General features: G+C 47.2%; 1 protein-coding gene across 1 annotated transcript; it reads left to right on the top strand.

Moving 5' to 3' along the window:
• Positions 1-4,980: 4,980 nt before the first annotated feature.
• Positions 4,981-15,686, top strand: LOC309336326 (uncharacterized protein; the record flags this gene model as incomplete). Its single annotated transcript, XM_081851947.1, has 6 exons — positions 4,981-5,115; positions 7,033-7,801; positions 8,955-9,066; positions 9,751-11,316; positions 13,301-13,783; positions 15,043-15,686. Exons 2-6 carry the CDS (start codon positions 7,064-7,066, stop codon positions 15,684-15,686), a joined length of 3,543 nt encoding a protein of 1,180 aa, XP_081708073.1. The 5' UTR covers positions 4,981-5,115; positions 7,033-7,063.
• Between the last annotated feature and the right edge of the window lie 1,387 nt (positions 15,687-17,073).

Here is a 17,073-nt window from a genome sequence, read left to right as displayed (position 1 = left end):
GCAGGAGGATGAGGACAAAAGCAGAATTAGTTGGCTCTGGCGCCACCTGCTGTTGGGCTCCCTTCCTTCCGCCCCACCACAGCCCCTGACCATTACTCCCCTTAAGTAGTTATAGGATTGCAGCCCTAGTCTTTTGGGTAGTGAGGGTGCCGTGTAGAATTTTTTATTAAAGTTTAACTCGTGTATGAAATGTACGCAGGCAGCCGTGGGTTCAGTCCCCCACCCCCAGCGTCACCCCTTAAATAAGTGTCTTGGGTGGAACAATAAGCCTTGGAGCATTTTTTAAAAAAGAATAAAATAGTATTTTGTATCAAAGTAATAGTTTAGCTAGTTTATTATCTGCATCCCGCTTTTCTACTACACTAATTAAAGCGGTTTGCAATTTATGTAAAAAATAAAATAGGCTGGGAAAGAATTTTTAACCATACCTTGCAAAATTGTACACCTTTCAAGTAGTAAAAGAACTGCCCCTTTGAAGATATCACTAGATCGGCCAGCTGTCTTGGTGTGAAGCAAACTTCGTGTGTTCCCTTTGAAGACAATTTAGGGCAGCTTTCCAAAAATCCCCTCTGGATTAGTCTTTACTGTTCTTGGTGGACTTCCAGATGTTTTGATTCTGCTGGCTGGCGCCGGTGGGAGTCGTAGTTCAAAACATCGGAGAAGGCATCTGGTTCGGGGAGGCCACGTTACATACTGGGCAGAGCCGCACCACCCATTTAAAGCACAACCGACGCACATTTAGAGCACATCTCTTCCCCCAAATTATCCCTCAAACTGTAGCTTGTTAAGGTAAAGGTAAAGGGACCCCTGACCATTAGGTCCAGTCGTGACCAACTCTCGGGTTGCGCACTCAAATCGCTCTATAGGCCGAGGGAGCTGGCGTTTGTCCGCAGACAGCTTCCGGGTCATGTGGCCAGTATGACTAGGCCGCTTCTGGCGAACCAGAGCAGCGCACGGAAACACCGTTTACCTTCCCGCCGGAGCGGTACCTATTTATCTACTTGCACTTTGACGTGCTTTCAAACTGCTAGGTTGGCAGGAGCAGGGACCGAGCAACGGGAGCTCACTCCGTCGTGGGGATTCGAACCGACGACCTTCTGATTGGCAAGCCCTAGGCTCTGTGGTTTAACCCACAGTGCCACCTGCGTCCCTTGTAGCTTGTTAAAGGTGCAGGGAATTGTAGCTCCATGGTGGTGGGGAACTACAGTTCCCATGATTCTGTTGGGAAAGCCATGTGCTTTAAATGGACGGTACAGATCTTCACAGTGCCGCCCTGCAGCAAATTCCATATATTTGTCCATAGTGAGAGCAGATGGATAAATAGCCACCCATATATTGTTGATGTTGTGCTTTCAAACAGTTATGGCGCACAGATCTACAATTTACAGGCAGGTTTACAGAGATGTAAGTCTTACTCAGTTCAATGGGGCTTACTCCAAGGCAAATGTGTATCAGATTGCAGCCTGAAGCAAAATTGCTTAATTCATGGAGTGCTTGTTAAAAAAAGAATGCAGCAGGAGGCACATGAAAATGACTTTCTGGAAAGTGTTCACAAATTGCTTCACTTGGATCTTATCAGAAGTTTTCTGTCACAATGTTTGCCAGTGTTTTCTCTGTCTGTCTCTCTGCATGGGAAGGTGAGAAACACCTTGAGGGATTTCTATGTGGGAGAGACAGCCTGTGAACTTCTCATGAAATAAACAATGAAACTAACACCAGCCTCCTAATTGGTTCCAGATCTCCAGAGTTTTGATTTTATCCATGAAGAGTATTATACCCTCTTTAGCTCCCAAGAGGGCTTATTATTAAAACACACCCAGAGATGTGATTATAATGGAGACAAAATGTGGCCATGCGTGGACTGCTCCTGCTCAGGGTGTCAGGCATCTGAGAATAATAATAATAATTTTATTATTTATACCGCGCCCATTGTTCCAAGATATCCCAGTCCATTCCCTGCCTCTGGGTTTCCATTGTCCACAGGGGTTCAGTTCCTCGCCCACTGAGCATGCTTGCAGTGTGCAAGCCTAACCATGTCTACTCAGAAGTAAAAGGTAAAGGAACCCCTGACCATTAGGTCCAGTCGTGCTCATCTTGCTTTATTGGCCAAGGGAGCCGGCGTACAGCTTCCGGGTCACGTGGCCAGCATGACTAAGCCGCTTCTGGAGAACCAGAGCAGCGCACGGAAACGCCGTTTACCTTCCCGCCGGAGCGGTACCTATTCATCTACTTGCACTTTGATGTGCTTTCGAACTGCTAGGTTGGCAGGAGCAGGGACAGCAATGGGAGCTCACCATGTCGCAGGGATTCAAACCGCCAACCTTCTGATCGGCAAGTCCTAGGCTCTGTGGTTTAACCCACAGCACCACCCGCGTCCCATAGTGCAAGCCATAAGCTTCCTTTAGGCAGTCTCCAGCATTGTATTAAATATTCCTACAGGTTTTTAATTGTACTTTTATCCCTTTATTTCTTGTCTTGTATTAGGATTTTTGAATTCAAAATTGCAATGCAATAAAATACTATGTAAGAAATTAAAGTCATAATGAGACTATAATTGATAAATCATTAAATGGTCTGCTGGCTTCACAAAGAAACAATTCCTAGCACCTTCAACAAATTGCAGTTCCCAGGATTCTCCATGACTATTAAGGTATGCTTTAAATCATGGCATTGATGATTGTGACCTCAGTGGGAACAAGACATTTTGTAAAAACAACAATAGGGTAAGACTATTAATATTCTACAGCCTTTTAAATGTGTCTGGGGGAAGGGGGAGGGTTTATTGTTCTGCTGTTTTTGTTTTAATTATTTACCTGTGTTTTTACATTGCATTTTATTCGGTGAACCGCCCTGAGATCTTTTCATGAAGGGTGGTTTATAAACTTAATAAACAACAACAGCAACATCATCATTATTAAATTTATTACTTATACCCTGTCCATCTGGCCGGGCCTCCCCAGCCACTCTGGGTGGCTTCCAATAGGATATTAAAAACACAATAAGCACACGAAAGCTCATACCTAGAACTAACTTAGTTGGTCTTTAAGGTGCTACTGGAAGGATTTTTTTGTTTTGACTATGGCAGACCAACACGGCTACCTATCTGTAAATAAAACATCAAACATTCAAAACTTCCCTAAACAGAGCATCTGCTAGGGATCATTTTGCGGCAATTCTTGCAGGGGGCTGGACTAGCTGACCGTAGGAGTCCCTTCCAACCCTACAGGTCTAATAATAATAACAACAACAACAACAATAATAATATAATCCTCATAGGGAAATAGCTCAAGCCCCTTGATCACAGGGCTGGGGGAACTTGTAGCTCTCCAGATGTGGTTTTTATTTTTACATATTTTTTACTTTAATTTTTTTGCAGTGGAAACAAATACTGTACATTCAAAACTTTAAAAGGGGGGGGAGGGGAGGAGCTGGAGGGGGGAGGGAATGGGTTCCGACAGAGCCCGCTGCACATGCACTTCATGCAAACAATTCCAAATATTTCTCCTCTCGGCGCCCCCTGCCGAAGGCAGCTTTTCCTAGTTACAGATAGGTAGCCGTGTTGGTCTGCCATAGTCAAAACAAAACAAATTCCTTCCAGTAGCACCTTAAAGACCAACTAAGTCAACAGAGCCAGACTGATACCCAGAGAGAACTTGCTGCAAGACAGACCCAAAAAAGAAAATAACAGAACACCTCTAGTCATCACATACAGCTCCCAAGTTAAAACAGTACAACGCATCATCAGAGATCTGCAACCTCTCCTGGACAATGACAGTTCTCTTTCTCAAGCTCTGGGAGGAAGACCTTTCATTGCCTACAGACAGCCACCCAGTCTTAAACAACTCCTAACCCACAATAATACTACAACCAGACCTAACACGGACACTGGCACCAGAGCCTGCAATAAACCCAGATGCCCACTTTGCTGCCACATACACCCGGACAACACCATTACTGGCCCCAACAACATCACACATACCATCTCGGGACTATTTAATTGCTCATCATCTAACATTGTGTATGCCATCAAATGCCAACAGTGTCCTTCAGCTCTCTATATTGGACAAACAGGCCAGACCTTACGCCAAAGAATAAACGGACATAAATCGGACATCAGGAATCACAAGACAGAGAAACCAGTAGGAGAACATTTCAATCTCCCAGGACATTCTATACAAGATCTCAAAGTAGCTGTTTTACTACAAAGGAATTTCAGAAATAGACTGGAAAGAGAAGCTGCTGAATTGCAACTTATTACCAAACTTAAAACCATGGAGAAACCTGGTCTGAACAAAGACATTGGATTCTTATCTCATTATACATGACAAAGCCATTTTTCACCTTCTCACCCCTTGCTTTTTCCTGTAAGGACTATTGCAGTCGTTAAGAGTCCTCAACAGGCTCATCACAGCTACCTGCCAATCACCCATTCCCACCACCCTTCTGAGTAATACCCCTCCCCACCTTCCCACTATTTAGAAGGGTCTGGTGACTTCTGTTTCAGTGTATCTGAAGAAGTGTGCATGCACACGAAAGCTCATACCAAGAACTGGCTTAGTTGGTCTTTAAGGTGCTACTGGAAGGAATTTGTTTAGCTTTTCCTAGATTTACGTAAGTCTTTCTGGCCATTTAGCAACTCTTGATGGGGGTGGGGCTTTGATTCCAGACGTTGCAGATCTCCAGGTCCCACCACCTCAGCCCCATTGGCCAACACCTGGAGGGCTGCAGCAACCGCCGCCCCCCCCCAATTCCACCCCTGTTTTAGATCTCCGCCTTGCAGCAAAGGGGGCGGGAAATCCACCCACCCCACCCCCCTCGTTTCAGCAAAGCGCAGCTCACGTTCCGGGCACCCAGGGGTTAAGCTGCGAGAGCCTTGGATTCCTAGAGAGGCCACGCGGGGCTGCTGATTTCTGCAGGCACGTCACCCGGTCCTCCCAGGATCCCGGCGCGCGCGCGCGCAGACTGGACACGCCCCCCCACGCAGGCTCCGCCCCTTTCCCTGCCGCATGGACTGTTTCTTCATCATTGTTTTGGTCTCCATCAGCCACGTGGGAAGCAAGCAAGTGCAAAGAGGAGGCTCTTTTGCAGGGAAATCAGATTTTGTGGAAGCAGAAGGTGAGCAGGCATTAAGAAGCCGGAGGAGAAATATCTTGGGGTGGGTGGGTGTGTTTTGTAGGATGGCAAAACAGCTTTGCAGCCGATTTCCTCCTCTCTCTGCCCCCAAAGTTACGTTCTTGGAGCGAGAAAGCGGGTGGAATTTGTGGGGTGTTGTAAATAAAAAATATGCCCTTTTCCCTTATGGGGTAATCCAAGAGCCCATATAGAGTCCTTACGTAGGTTCCCTATTGGTGGGAGAGAATAACAGAGGCCAACCAGAGAATATTGAGAAGCAAAGCAGCTAGTAAGCCTGATCTTTATTGATCTGTTGCAACAGGGTGCTCCCCTCACACGCAGGAGAGGAAGAGGACCCCCAAAATTGCTGTGCAAGGGCTTATAAAGACTTTTGAAATTCCCATCCTGTAGATCAAGACCACCCCCAGAAACATTATGCATTCATCACAGAAGGGGTGTAACCTAAGACCACCCCTCAGATAAGGGGATCTAAAACAGAACATTTGCATGTTGTTTTCTCCTGTGCTTTGTTTATTTCCTGTCTGGCAGGTTACTTGGATTTCTTGGGGAGCCTGGGCAGTCTTTTGTAATGATAAGGCTCACACCCTTATTCAAACACAGATTAAGACAGGATTTGTGAAGGAAGAGACAATGGGGAGGCTTTTGCATTTTGACCATGCAGAGAAACATTTGCTCAGTTTAGGAATCAAAATGGTTCCAGGTTGGCTTTCCTGTGCTTTTCTATGTACGTGTGGTTATGAACGTTGCCATATATCTAAGACCATAAAATTCCTATCACAAGGGCTTACTTATTTAATTCAGCGTTTAGACACACACAACGTTCGTTTGCAAGAAACTGCTAATCCCAGCTTTTCTCGGCGGGTGTTTGTATTTTTTAAAATTTTATTTTAAACAGGTTTAACAGCCTGTGATTCGGAGGTGATGAACTCGGAGGGCGCGTGGGGACGGGGGTGGAATCCCGGAAGGTCCCGAGTTTGAATGCTACCTCTGCTCTGAATTTAGTAGGTGGGCTTTCTTTGTTTGAAAAAGCAAAGATTAATTCTTAGGTGGGCTTTTATGGATCTAAGTATCTATTAACTCCAGCCGCCTCCAGTTCTTTACAAGCGGAGCAGGAAGACTGCCTTACCAGCTGTGATTCAGTGGCTGCATAGGCACCATACATTTAAAATAACACACACACCTCGTTAAAGAATTTTGGCAACTTAGTATACCCCACCCCATAGAACTAAAGTTCCCAGCACCCTTAACACGCTATAGTTTTCAGGATTCTTCAGGGGGAAAGTTCAGAAAGCGTGTGATCAGATTCACAGCTCAACTTCCTAAGGAAGTCAGATTAGCCTCAACCAGAGCCAGGGCCTTCTCAACACTGGCTCCAGCCTGGTGGAACACTCTGCCTCATGAGACCAGGGCCCTGCGGGATCTGATTTCTTTCCGCAGGACCTGTAAGACAGAGTTGTTCCGCCTGGCCTTTGGCTTAGAATCAGTTTGATTCCCTCCCCTTCTTTCTTTTTCCTTTCTTCTCCTGTGAAGAGGCTGCATCCTAATGTTTTAATGTTGTATTTTAATGTTGTTTTTTTAAATTGTATTTTAATCAACTTGTTTTTATTATTGGTTGTTAGCCGCCCTGAGCCCGGTCTTGGCTGGGGAGGGCGGGGTATAAATAAAATTGATTGTTGTTGTTGTTGTTTTCCTTTAGGGAGAAGTAGAGTTTGAGAGAGGAGCAAGCTGTTAGTAGCTCCTGTGCAAACCCCTAGTTTTTCTGCACACCTGTTCCTTTCAAGAATGGCCAGCTGAAATGGACGAAGTCCAGCACAAAGGTTAGGCACCCCTTGCTTGCTTCTTGCCTTCAGAAAGCAGCTCAGTTTTTTCTTTTTTTAAAAAAAAATATTATTCGCTTAGGAACTGTTTTCAAGATTTGACTGCGGTAAAGATGTCAGGAGAGTGGTCAACAGCTGAGGTGGATGTGGTCAATCCTGGGGATCTGGAAGCAATGAAGAACGGAGCAAGGACTCTCAGCATTGCCCAGGTTGGGACGCTTGGAGAGTTTGTGAGTGGGGCCATGCCAAGACCAGGGCGGCTGGAAGCTGAGGAGGGATTGGCCCACAGCTGGGAAGTGCAGTGGCAGGAGTTCCTGAAGGTGGTGCACACCCCTCACTGGGGGAGCCCAGAGTCTCCAAAGACCATGCGCTGGGAAGTTACCAAATCCTCCCTGGTCCCTTCCGAAACGGTAGCTGATTTGGGACCTTGTGGAGAGGTGGCAATCGGTCTTTCGCCAGGCCTCAAAGGAGGAGCTCACCAAACCTCACATGATCTGGACTCTGGCAAAAGGGGAGACAGCGTCAAAGCGGGCAAAGAGATCTCAAGCAAGGGTGCCGCTGTGACAGAGAAACAGCGCCAGCGCTTCCGGCTTTTCTGCTACCAGGAGGCTGAGGGGCCCCGAGAGGCCTGCGACCGGCTGCATGCGCTGTGCCGTGAGTGGCTGAAGCCAGAGAGGCGCACCAAGGAGCAGATGCTGGAGCTGGTGATCCTAGAGCAGTTCTTGGCGGTCTTGCCACCGGCGATGCAGAGCTGGGTCCGAGATGGGAGTCCGGCAACCTGCTCCCAGGCTGTGGTCCTGGCTGAGGATTTCCTGATGAGACAGCGGAAGGCTGAAGGATGGGGAGGTCAGGTGAGGCAAAGGAGCTGGCCCGCAAGGCCATTTTGGGCAAGCCAAACCCACCCACCCTCTACTTGATGCCATGTATAATGGAAGGGGTTCAGAGGAACAATTGGAAACTTTAAGGCAAAAACCCAATTGTTCATTTGCTGGAGCAAGAAGTGCTCCCATGTTGGGTGGTGGGACGTGTGTTAAAATGGAGGGGGTTATTCTCATTTTAGCAGCAATTTCTGTGGAAAACGCTCCTCTGTCCCTGTGCTACTTTTTGAGCCATTGAAAACGGGAGGTTCAAAAATTCACACAGGGCTGTTTAAAAGCCCTTTTGCAAAGAGCCACGAGGGGCTGTTGGGCTTCTGGATTTTTGAGGTTAAGAGAGCAGTGTGGGGCTTTTTTTAAAAAAAAATAAATGTTTATTAGAGTTTCCAATTTAGTACAAAAAAAGAACAAACAAAAGCAGAAGTGCACAAAAGGTAACAAAAATACGAAAATACACAATTAAAAAACAAAACAGGTATAATTTCCAATACTTATTTCTATTACCTTGTTTCTCGGACCTCCTCTCACCTCCCCCTTTTGTATTCCAGTTCAAATTCTTAATTCAGCAAATCCTTATTGTAACTTATTATAACTTATTTTAACTTATTACTCCACTTTTACATTACAGCTGATAACCACTTAATTTCTATCCAACAACATTCTAACATTCATTAATTTTACAATATTTCTGCAAATAATCTTTGAATTTCCTCCAGTCCTCTTCCACCGACTCTTTTCCCTGGTCTCGTATTCTGCCAGTCATTTCTGCCAATCCCATGTAGTCGATCATCTTCATCTGCCATTCTTCCAGAGTGGGTAGATCTTGTGTCTTCCAATATTTTGCAATCAGTATTCTTGCTGCTGTTGTTGCAAACATAAAGTTATTTTTTAAAAAAGAGAGAGCAGTGCGGGGCTGTGCACAGTGATGGCAGGGAATTGACTCTTCAGGTTTCGCCTGCCAGGCATGGGCAGTTAAAGATCAGGCCCACCAGGCATGGAAGGCTCCCCACCTCTCTCCTGAAAGGTTTGGCGGGATGCAGAATTGGCGATAGAACATGGATGGAGGGACGAGATCCTTGAACAAATCCTTTGAGCTCCTAGCCTCTTCTCTCTTTCCACTCTGTTCTAGGCTCTAGGAACTTTGGCAGAAGTGGTTGTGAGCCTCTCTGAAGCGGATGAGTCTGCTCCAGAATTCTGCAAGGAGATGAAGAAGGAGAGTAGCCAGAATGCTGGCTTTCTAGGTATGGAATAGCTCCCTCTATTTCCAGTGCTGAGGCAGTGAGTGCCATTCCTTACCTTACGATTGGTTTTCATATACAGTGGTACCTTGCAAGACGAATGCCTCGTAAGACGAAAAACTCACAAGACGAAAGAGTTTTTCGTTTTCTGAGTTGCTTCGCAAGACGAATTTCCCTATGGGCTTGCTTCGCAAGACGAAAACGTCTTGCAAGTTTGTTTCCTTTTTCGTAAAACCGTTAATACCCAGGGTGCATTGCTTGAAGAGGTGCAGTTGCGACTTGACTTCGAGGAGCAACTCATAGCACGCGGTGTGGTAGCCTTTTTTGAGGTTTTTGAAGACTTTGGTGATTTTTGAAGCTTTTCCAAAACTTCTTTTGCAGCCATTTGGTAAGTTAAACTTTTAAAACTTTTTTGGGGGTTTTTGGATTTTGGGTTGGGGTGTTTGGAATTCAAGGACTTGGTGTTGGGGAGGGGTTTGCAAGAATCTGGAAGCTTGGTTTTTTTTCTGCATTTTTATGATTTTTTGTGACCATTGGGCCACTCTGCTGTTGTTGTTTTTTTAAAAAACTGGGTTTGAATTTCTGTGTGGTGGGTGGCTGGGGGAACAGTTGAGGAGGGGTTTGCAAGAATCTGGAAGCTTCTGTTTTCTAGGAGGTTTGGTGCTTTTGAATTTTTTGGATGTGAAGGTAGGAGCTGTGCTGCCATGGGGCCCAAGAAGACTGCTGCTGCAGAGGCCGGCGAGAGGAAGAAGCAGAAGGTTACGCTGGAAATGAAGAAGAAGATCATCCGGAAGCACGACGGTGGAATGCATGTGACAGACCTTGCCAGGGAGTACGGGAGGAATCCATCGACCATCGGGACCATCCTGAAGATGAGGGAGAAGATCCTTGTGACTGATGCAGCCAAGGGAGTCACCAGGATCGTGAAGAACCGCCCAGCTGTTCTGGAGGAGGTGGAGAAGTTGCTGCTCATCTGGTTAGAAGAGAAGCAGCGTGCAGGGGACACAGTGACTGAGGCCGTCATTTGTGAGAAGGCCAAGGCCTTGCACGCAGACCTCGTCCGGGAACAGCCAGGAACCTCAGGCGAGCCAGAAGTCTTCAAGGCAAGCAGAGGTTGGTTTGACCGGTTCAAGACGAGATCTGGAATCCACAGCATGGTCAGGCATGGAGAGGCTGCCAGTTCTGATGTTCCTGCAGCTGAAGACTTTGCAGCGGAGTTCCTGGAGGTTGTGACGACGGAGGGCTACGTTCCACAGCAGGTCTTCAACTGCGACGAGACCGGGCTGTTTTGGAAGAGGATGCCCAAAAGGACTTTCATCACACAGGAGGAGGCCAAGTTGCCTGGCCACAAGCCCATGAAGGACCGTCTGACCCTGCTCTTCTGTGCCAACGCAAGCGGCGACCTGAAGATCAAGCCCCTGCTGGTGTACCACACGGAGAACCCACGGGCCTTCAAGAAACACAACGTCGACAAGGAGCAGCTGAGTGTCATGTGGCGATCCAACAGTAAGGCTTGGGTCACACGTGTGCTGTTTGTGGACTGGGTCAATCTTACTTTTGGCCCTGCTGTCAAACAGTACCTGCTGGACAATGACCTGCCGCTGAAGGCTTTGCTTCTGATGGACAATGCTCCTGCTCATCCTAAAGGCCTTGAGGAGGACTTGTTGGAGGAGTTCAGCTTCATCAGCATCATGTTCCTGCCGCCTAACACCACGCCACTGCTCCAGCCGATGGATCAGCAGCTCATCTCCAATTGCAAAAAACTCTACACCAAGGAGCTTTTCAGGCGATGCTTCGAGGTGACTGATTGCACCAACATCACCCTGCGGGAATTCTGGAAGGACCACTTCGACATCGTCACCTGCTTGAAGATGATCACCACAGCCTGGAACGGGATCAGCCAGAGAAATTTGAATTGCGCTTGGCGCAGCCTGTGGCCGGACTGTGTGGCACCAAGTGACTCTGATGCACCCGAGTCAACAGTGGTGCAGGACATTGTTTCCTTGGGGAGGACCATGGGCCTGGAGGTCACAGAGGAGGACGTCAGCGAGCTGGTGAAGGAGCACGACCACGAGCTGACCACCCAGGAGCTGGTCGAACTGCAGGCAGAGGCTGCGCAGGAACAGGCCTCGCTGGAAGAGGAGGAAACAACTGAGGAACGGCTGTCCTCCAAAGAACTGAGGGACATTTGCCAGAAGTGGAGAGATGTGCAGGCTTTTGCAGAGCGGCACCACCCTGACAAGGACCTGACACGTGACCTTGCGAACACTTTTGATACGAGGGTCATGTCGTCTTTCAGGGAGGTGCTGAAAAGGCGGAAGAAGCAGCAGACCATGGACAGGTGCTTCAGCAAGAAGCCAAGAGTGGAAGAGGAACCTTCTTCGAGTTGTCCCCCAGAGTCTTAGAAAATGTACTGTACACTTTGTTGATTTTTAAATGTTTTTCTGTCATGTTTAGAAACTTAATTTATTGTTCCTTCAGTTTTTGAAATGCTCTTTACTGTATGTATGACTTTAAAGAGCAGTTAATAAACTCTTTTTGTACCAAATTTGGCTTTGTTTGGACTTTTTTTGACCATAGGGACGCATTAATTGATTTTCAATGCATTCCTATGGGATTTCGTGCTTTGCAAGATGAAAAATTCGCTAGACGAAAAAACTCGCGGAACGAATTAATTTCGTCTTGCGAGGCACCACTGTACTGTATGCAGTTGTGCCAGCTGTTTTTAAAAAAATCTCTCTCTATATATATGCAATGGTTAGAAATTGGTTTGATAGAAGCAATTGAACTTCATCCAAAAAGCAGAAAGCTGCCTTAAAATGCTTTCTGCATGATTTTTTTTTAAAAAATGGTTAGAAATTATGATATATGTAAATTGCTAAAGATGAAGTAATATGAAAATCAGATAGGTGGGACTTGGGGAAGCCAACATAACAATGTTTAGATAAATAAGGATATGACATGAATTTGTTCATATTGTTTGTCTTTGTGTTTTTTATTTTTTTTGGGGGGGGATTAAAATTAAAATGCTTTCTTCAGTAGGAAGGTCTTTTGTCAAGTGGCAGAATTAGAGCAGGAAGTGGGAGCTCACATAGCCCATCCAGTCTAACCTCCTGCCTGTGTAATGCAGGATGCGACCACAGCATCCCAGACAGATCCTACCCCAGCCTCTAGCCCTCCAGAGAAGGAGGGCACGACCTGCACACCACCAAGACTTTCTGCTCCACTTTCAAGCAGCCCTTACTGCCGGAAAACATTTAGCCAAAAGCTGCCTCCTTGCAGTTTCCACCGTTCCTACTAGTCTGCCGCCTGGAGCAGCAGAGATCAAGGGAGCAATCCCGTAGCAAGATCTCCTGAAATGAGCGGCGTTGAGATCCATTGGCTGTCCGGCTGAGCCAGGCTATGCCGGTTTACTGCCTATCCTCAGCTCAGCCAGAGATTCACCAGCACATCTTCCCGCATCCTGGTTCAGTCGGGACCCAGCTGGCTGAGCTGAGCTTGGCAGATCTTAAGAAGCCAGTATAAGACTTGAAAGGGAGCATTTGAAGGGAGGCTCAGTTCTCCCCAGCTCCTTCTGGGGTAGTTTGCCCACCTTTGTCCCCTACCTGCACTCGGCTCACTCTCACCTGTTGCTCCTAGAAGCTGTCACCATGTGACAGTGGCCACAAACCCAGAAAACGGATTCAGCTGGCCGGCTAAACCAGGTGAGAGGAGCTGACGGGTCTCAAACCCTTGGTGAGTTAGGGACTTCTCCTGAATATGAAGGTTGGCTCCCAACAGATTATTAATATTAATAATAATAATAATGTGATAAAACATCAAATGTTAAAAATTTCCCTCAACAGGGCTGCCTTCAGATGTCTTCTAAAAGTCAGACAAACATTTCCTTTATATCTGATAGGTGTTCCACAGGGTGGGCGCCACTGCCGAGAAGGCCCTCTGCCTGGTTCCCTGTAGCTTTGCTTCTCACAGTGAGGGAACCGCCAGAAGGCCCTCAGCACTGGACCTCAGTATCACAGATGAATGATGGGGGTGGAGACGCTCCTTCAGGTATACTGGGCCGAGGCTGTTTAGGGCTTTCAAGGTCAGCACCAACACTTTGAATTGTGCTCGGAAACGTTTTACTTCACCCAAGGAGAGGCACTCCATTGTCTCAAGACAGAAGGTGACAACAACATTTGGGGCGGTGTTTCCCCCACCCATTTCCTCTGCTTACCCCAATCCCCCTCTGTTCCAGGAACCAATGAACTGACAAGCGAGAACGATGTGGGAAGAGAGGATCTGGAGGTCAGCATCGGGGTTCTAGGTATAGCGGAGCAGCATGACGAAAGGTGGCTGGAGAGATCCGTGGCGGTGCCTGCTTGTGAACAGCTCCCTGAACTCTCAGTCCCACCTCTGGGGACACAAGAGAGGAGGAGTGCATCCTCCAGGAGGAGCGGGACCTGGAGGCAAGGCCTTGAGAACCAGAGAACACCCACGGAGCCCAAGCTCTACATCTGCACAGTATGCGGACGTAGCTTCACGCGGAGATCGAATCTCTTCCGGCACCAGAAGCTCCACATGGGACAGAAGTCCCACTGGTGTGCGGTTTGCGGGCAGAGGTTCGCTCGGAAGGAGAAGCTCGTGAGTCACCAGAAAGTTCACAAAGAGAGGGTGACGGCTGGACGAAGAGGCCAAGCAGGGGAAATAGCAGCAAAGTCTCCCGGAATCACAACAGCAGGTGTGTAAATTTGAAGCAGGTGTGGAGAACTTGATCAAAAATGTGAGCCTGGTCGTCCTTAACCCTTTCTGCCCTGCCACTGGTCGGTTTGCAACAGTGTTCAAAATTAACCAGGTGTATTTTACTTTCAACCACTTGTGACCAAAGCGAAGAGGCCTGGAAGCCATGATGGCACCATCTGGAGATCCTTGGATCTGGACCGTTTTCACACGCCAGTATCCCATCCTGTAGAATTCTGTTATCTTTTAACTGTGCAATCAGAATGAATTTTGTGGAAGCAAATTGCCTTTTCTGTGCAGTCTGTTTTAAGAAAAACAGGTCAGAATAGGCCAATATATATGCGGACTGTCCCTGGCTCAAGTGACTTTTCTTTTTTTTAAGACAGTTGTTCCCAACCTTTTTTTGGACATGCCCCACCTAAGCATCTCTAAAATCCTGGTGCCCCCCCCCATGGCATATAATTCTTATTATTCAAAAAGTGAACTCCTATTCACGTGGAGGAAGCCTAAAAGGCCATTAATTTGGTCTAAGCGTGGGGACATAGCTGTCAACCTTTCCCTTTTTTTAAGGGAAATTCCCTTATTCCGAATAGGATTCCTCGCAAGAAAAGGGAAAAGTTGACAGCTATGCATGGGGATTATCTGCATAATTCCTCATCTCAGATCATGAGGCTCTTAATCCCAGGGTCGTGGGTTTGAGCCCCATGTTGGGTTAAAAATTCCTTCATTTCGGGAGGTAACTCTATGATTGTCTGTCTTTTATTTTTATTTTTTAAAATAATAATTATTAAAAATTTACAATCAAACCAAATTATATATTCCAGATTTTACAAATTATCCAATAATCAAACAAATCCCAATGTTATGCCTAATTATAAATTACAGTGGTACCTCGGGTTAAGTACTTAAGTACATTCCGGAGGTCCGTACTCAACCTGAAACTTCTTAACCTGAAGCACCACTTTAGCTAATGGGGCCTCCTGCTGCTGCCATGCTGCCAGAGCACAATTTCTGTTCTCATCCTGAAGCAAAGTTCTTAACCTGAAGCACTATTTCTGGGTTAGCAGAGTCTGTAACCTGAAGCGTTTGTAACCTGAAGTGTATGTAACCAGAGGTATTATTATTTTTTAGCTGACTTCCCATGCTTTGAGATCAGAGGGAATCCTAATCATCTCATATTTCTACTGCATTTCAAAATATGACAATAATTCGCTGAAAATAATGAAGGATTAACATCAGATTCTCTGTCTTTCATTCCAGAAGGTCCTGTGTGGACGATTCAGGATGCCGGCGAGCTGCTTTGGGTCCCGTCGGAAGGAAACGGAGTGTGTGTAGAGGAGAAGCGAGGTGGTGGGAAGAGGAGAGAAGGAAGAACAACAGGGACTCGGAGGGGAAGGCCCGTGGCAGAAGAGCTTAACTTCAAAGTCGCAACCCCACAAGCGGGACAGCAAGGAGCGGTGGGAAGGGTGATGTGCTCCGTCTGCGGGAAAAGCTTCACTCGCAGATCCACGCTTACCAGACACATGAAAGCCCACACGGGAGAGAAGCTTCACAAGTGTTCGGACTGCGGGAAGAAGTTCAGCCCGGCGGTGTCCGGACGTAGGAGGCCCAAGGCAAAGATGGCAGGCACAGGGAGGAAAACGTATGAGTGTGTGAAGTGCGAGGGGGGCAGCCGTCCCAAGCTGAGCCTTAATGGCCGCAAGAGCGTCTGCGAGAGGGCGAAACGGTTCAGGTGTTTGGAGTGCGGCCACAAATCCATCTCTCCGTCGCTCCTTCTTAGACACCAGAGAATCCACACGGGAGAGAAACCGTATCTGTGCCTCATCTGCGGGAGGAAGTTCCGCCAGTCCGCACATCTCGTCAGGCACGAGAAGACGCATGGAAAGAAGAAGCCACATTTTTGAGGGTCGAGAGGATCTTCAGAACTGTGCGTGTCAAGATGGCAGGAGACACAAGAGAGGTTGTGTGTGCTGTGTGTTGATAAAACACAAGATCTCAAAGCTTGAAGCCAGACTACTTTTGCTCCACGGTAAAGCTAAAAATGGATTTCACAGCCATATGAGGAAGTTCCAGGGGTTTTAGACGACAAGCTGCACATCCATCAGGTGCTCTGTGCGATGGATAAAATGGCAAACGTGGCTCACATCAGCACAAGGAGTGTCGTGGTCTGAATCAGAAGTAGTACAGCCATACCTTGGATTCCAAACGCCTTGCAAGTCAAACGTTTTGGCTCCCAAATGCCGCAAACCTGGAAGCGACTATTCTACTTTGCGAAATGCTTTTGGAAGCCAAACGTCCGATGGGGCTTCCACAGCTTCTGATTGGCTGCAGGAGCTTCCTGCAGCCAATCAGAAGCCGTGATTTGGTTATCGAACGTTTTGGAAGTCGAACAGACTTCCAGAACGGATTCCGTCTGACTTCCAAGGTATGACTGTAATGAGAGTTCTGGACTCATCCGGGCTGTGCCTTTAAAGCATTATCATACTGCTTGGAACACTCATGGTTTCCCTTCCAAAGAATCCTGGGAAATGTAGTTTGTTAAGTGTGCTGAGGGCTGTTAGGAGGCCCCTGTTCCCCTCTCAGAGCTGCAGTTCCCAGAGTTCCCCTGTGAAGATGGATGGATGGATTGCTAAACCACACTGAGAACTGTCGCTCCATGCGGGAGAATATGGGGTCACCTAACAGTGCTCAGCACCTTTAACAAACTACACTTCCCAGGATTCTCTGGGAGAACAACACTGGCGAGCTAAATGAACCAACGGTCTGGGGCATTCGAAGACAGCTTTGTATTTTCTGAGCCATGTGGCTCCATGAAGCAGGAGTGCCAAACGCTTGGTTCTTGCTATATTATTGCTGGACTCCAGCTGCCATCGGCCAATGTGAACCAAAGTCAAGGGTGATGAGGGTTGTAGTCTAGCAATATCTGTTCCCCATCCCTGAAGCTGGATGTGCCAGCTAGGACTGATCACCTGTAGTGAGGGAGACCATTTTTCAGGTACTCGGGTAAGAGAGCGATAAACAACAGCAACAGATAGCACACACACTCTCTGCCCCCTGTTTTTCAGGCTATAAATGTTCCAGAGACTATCAGTATTTTGAAAGCAAGCAAACAAAGTATTTTCAGCCCAGTTCAAAGCTGCATTGTTGTTGTTTAGCCGTTTAGTCATGTCCGACTCTTCGTGACCCCATGGACCAGAGCACGCCAGGCACTCCTGTCTTCCACTGCCTCCCGCAGTTTGCTCAAACTCATACTGGTAGCTTCGAGAACACTGTCCAGCCATCTCGTTCTCT

The sequence above is a fragment of the Podarcis erhardii genome (assembly GCF_964252035.2).
Source record: "Podarcis erhardii genome assembly, chromosome: 2".
Lineage (NCBI taxonomy): Eukaryota > Metazoa > Chordata > Lepidosauria > Squamata > Lacertidae > Podarcis > Podarcis erhardii.
This window is presented reverse-complemented; position numbering and strand designations above follow the sequence as displayed.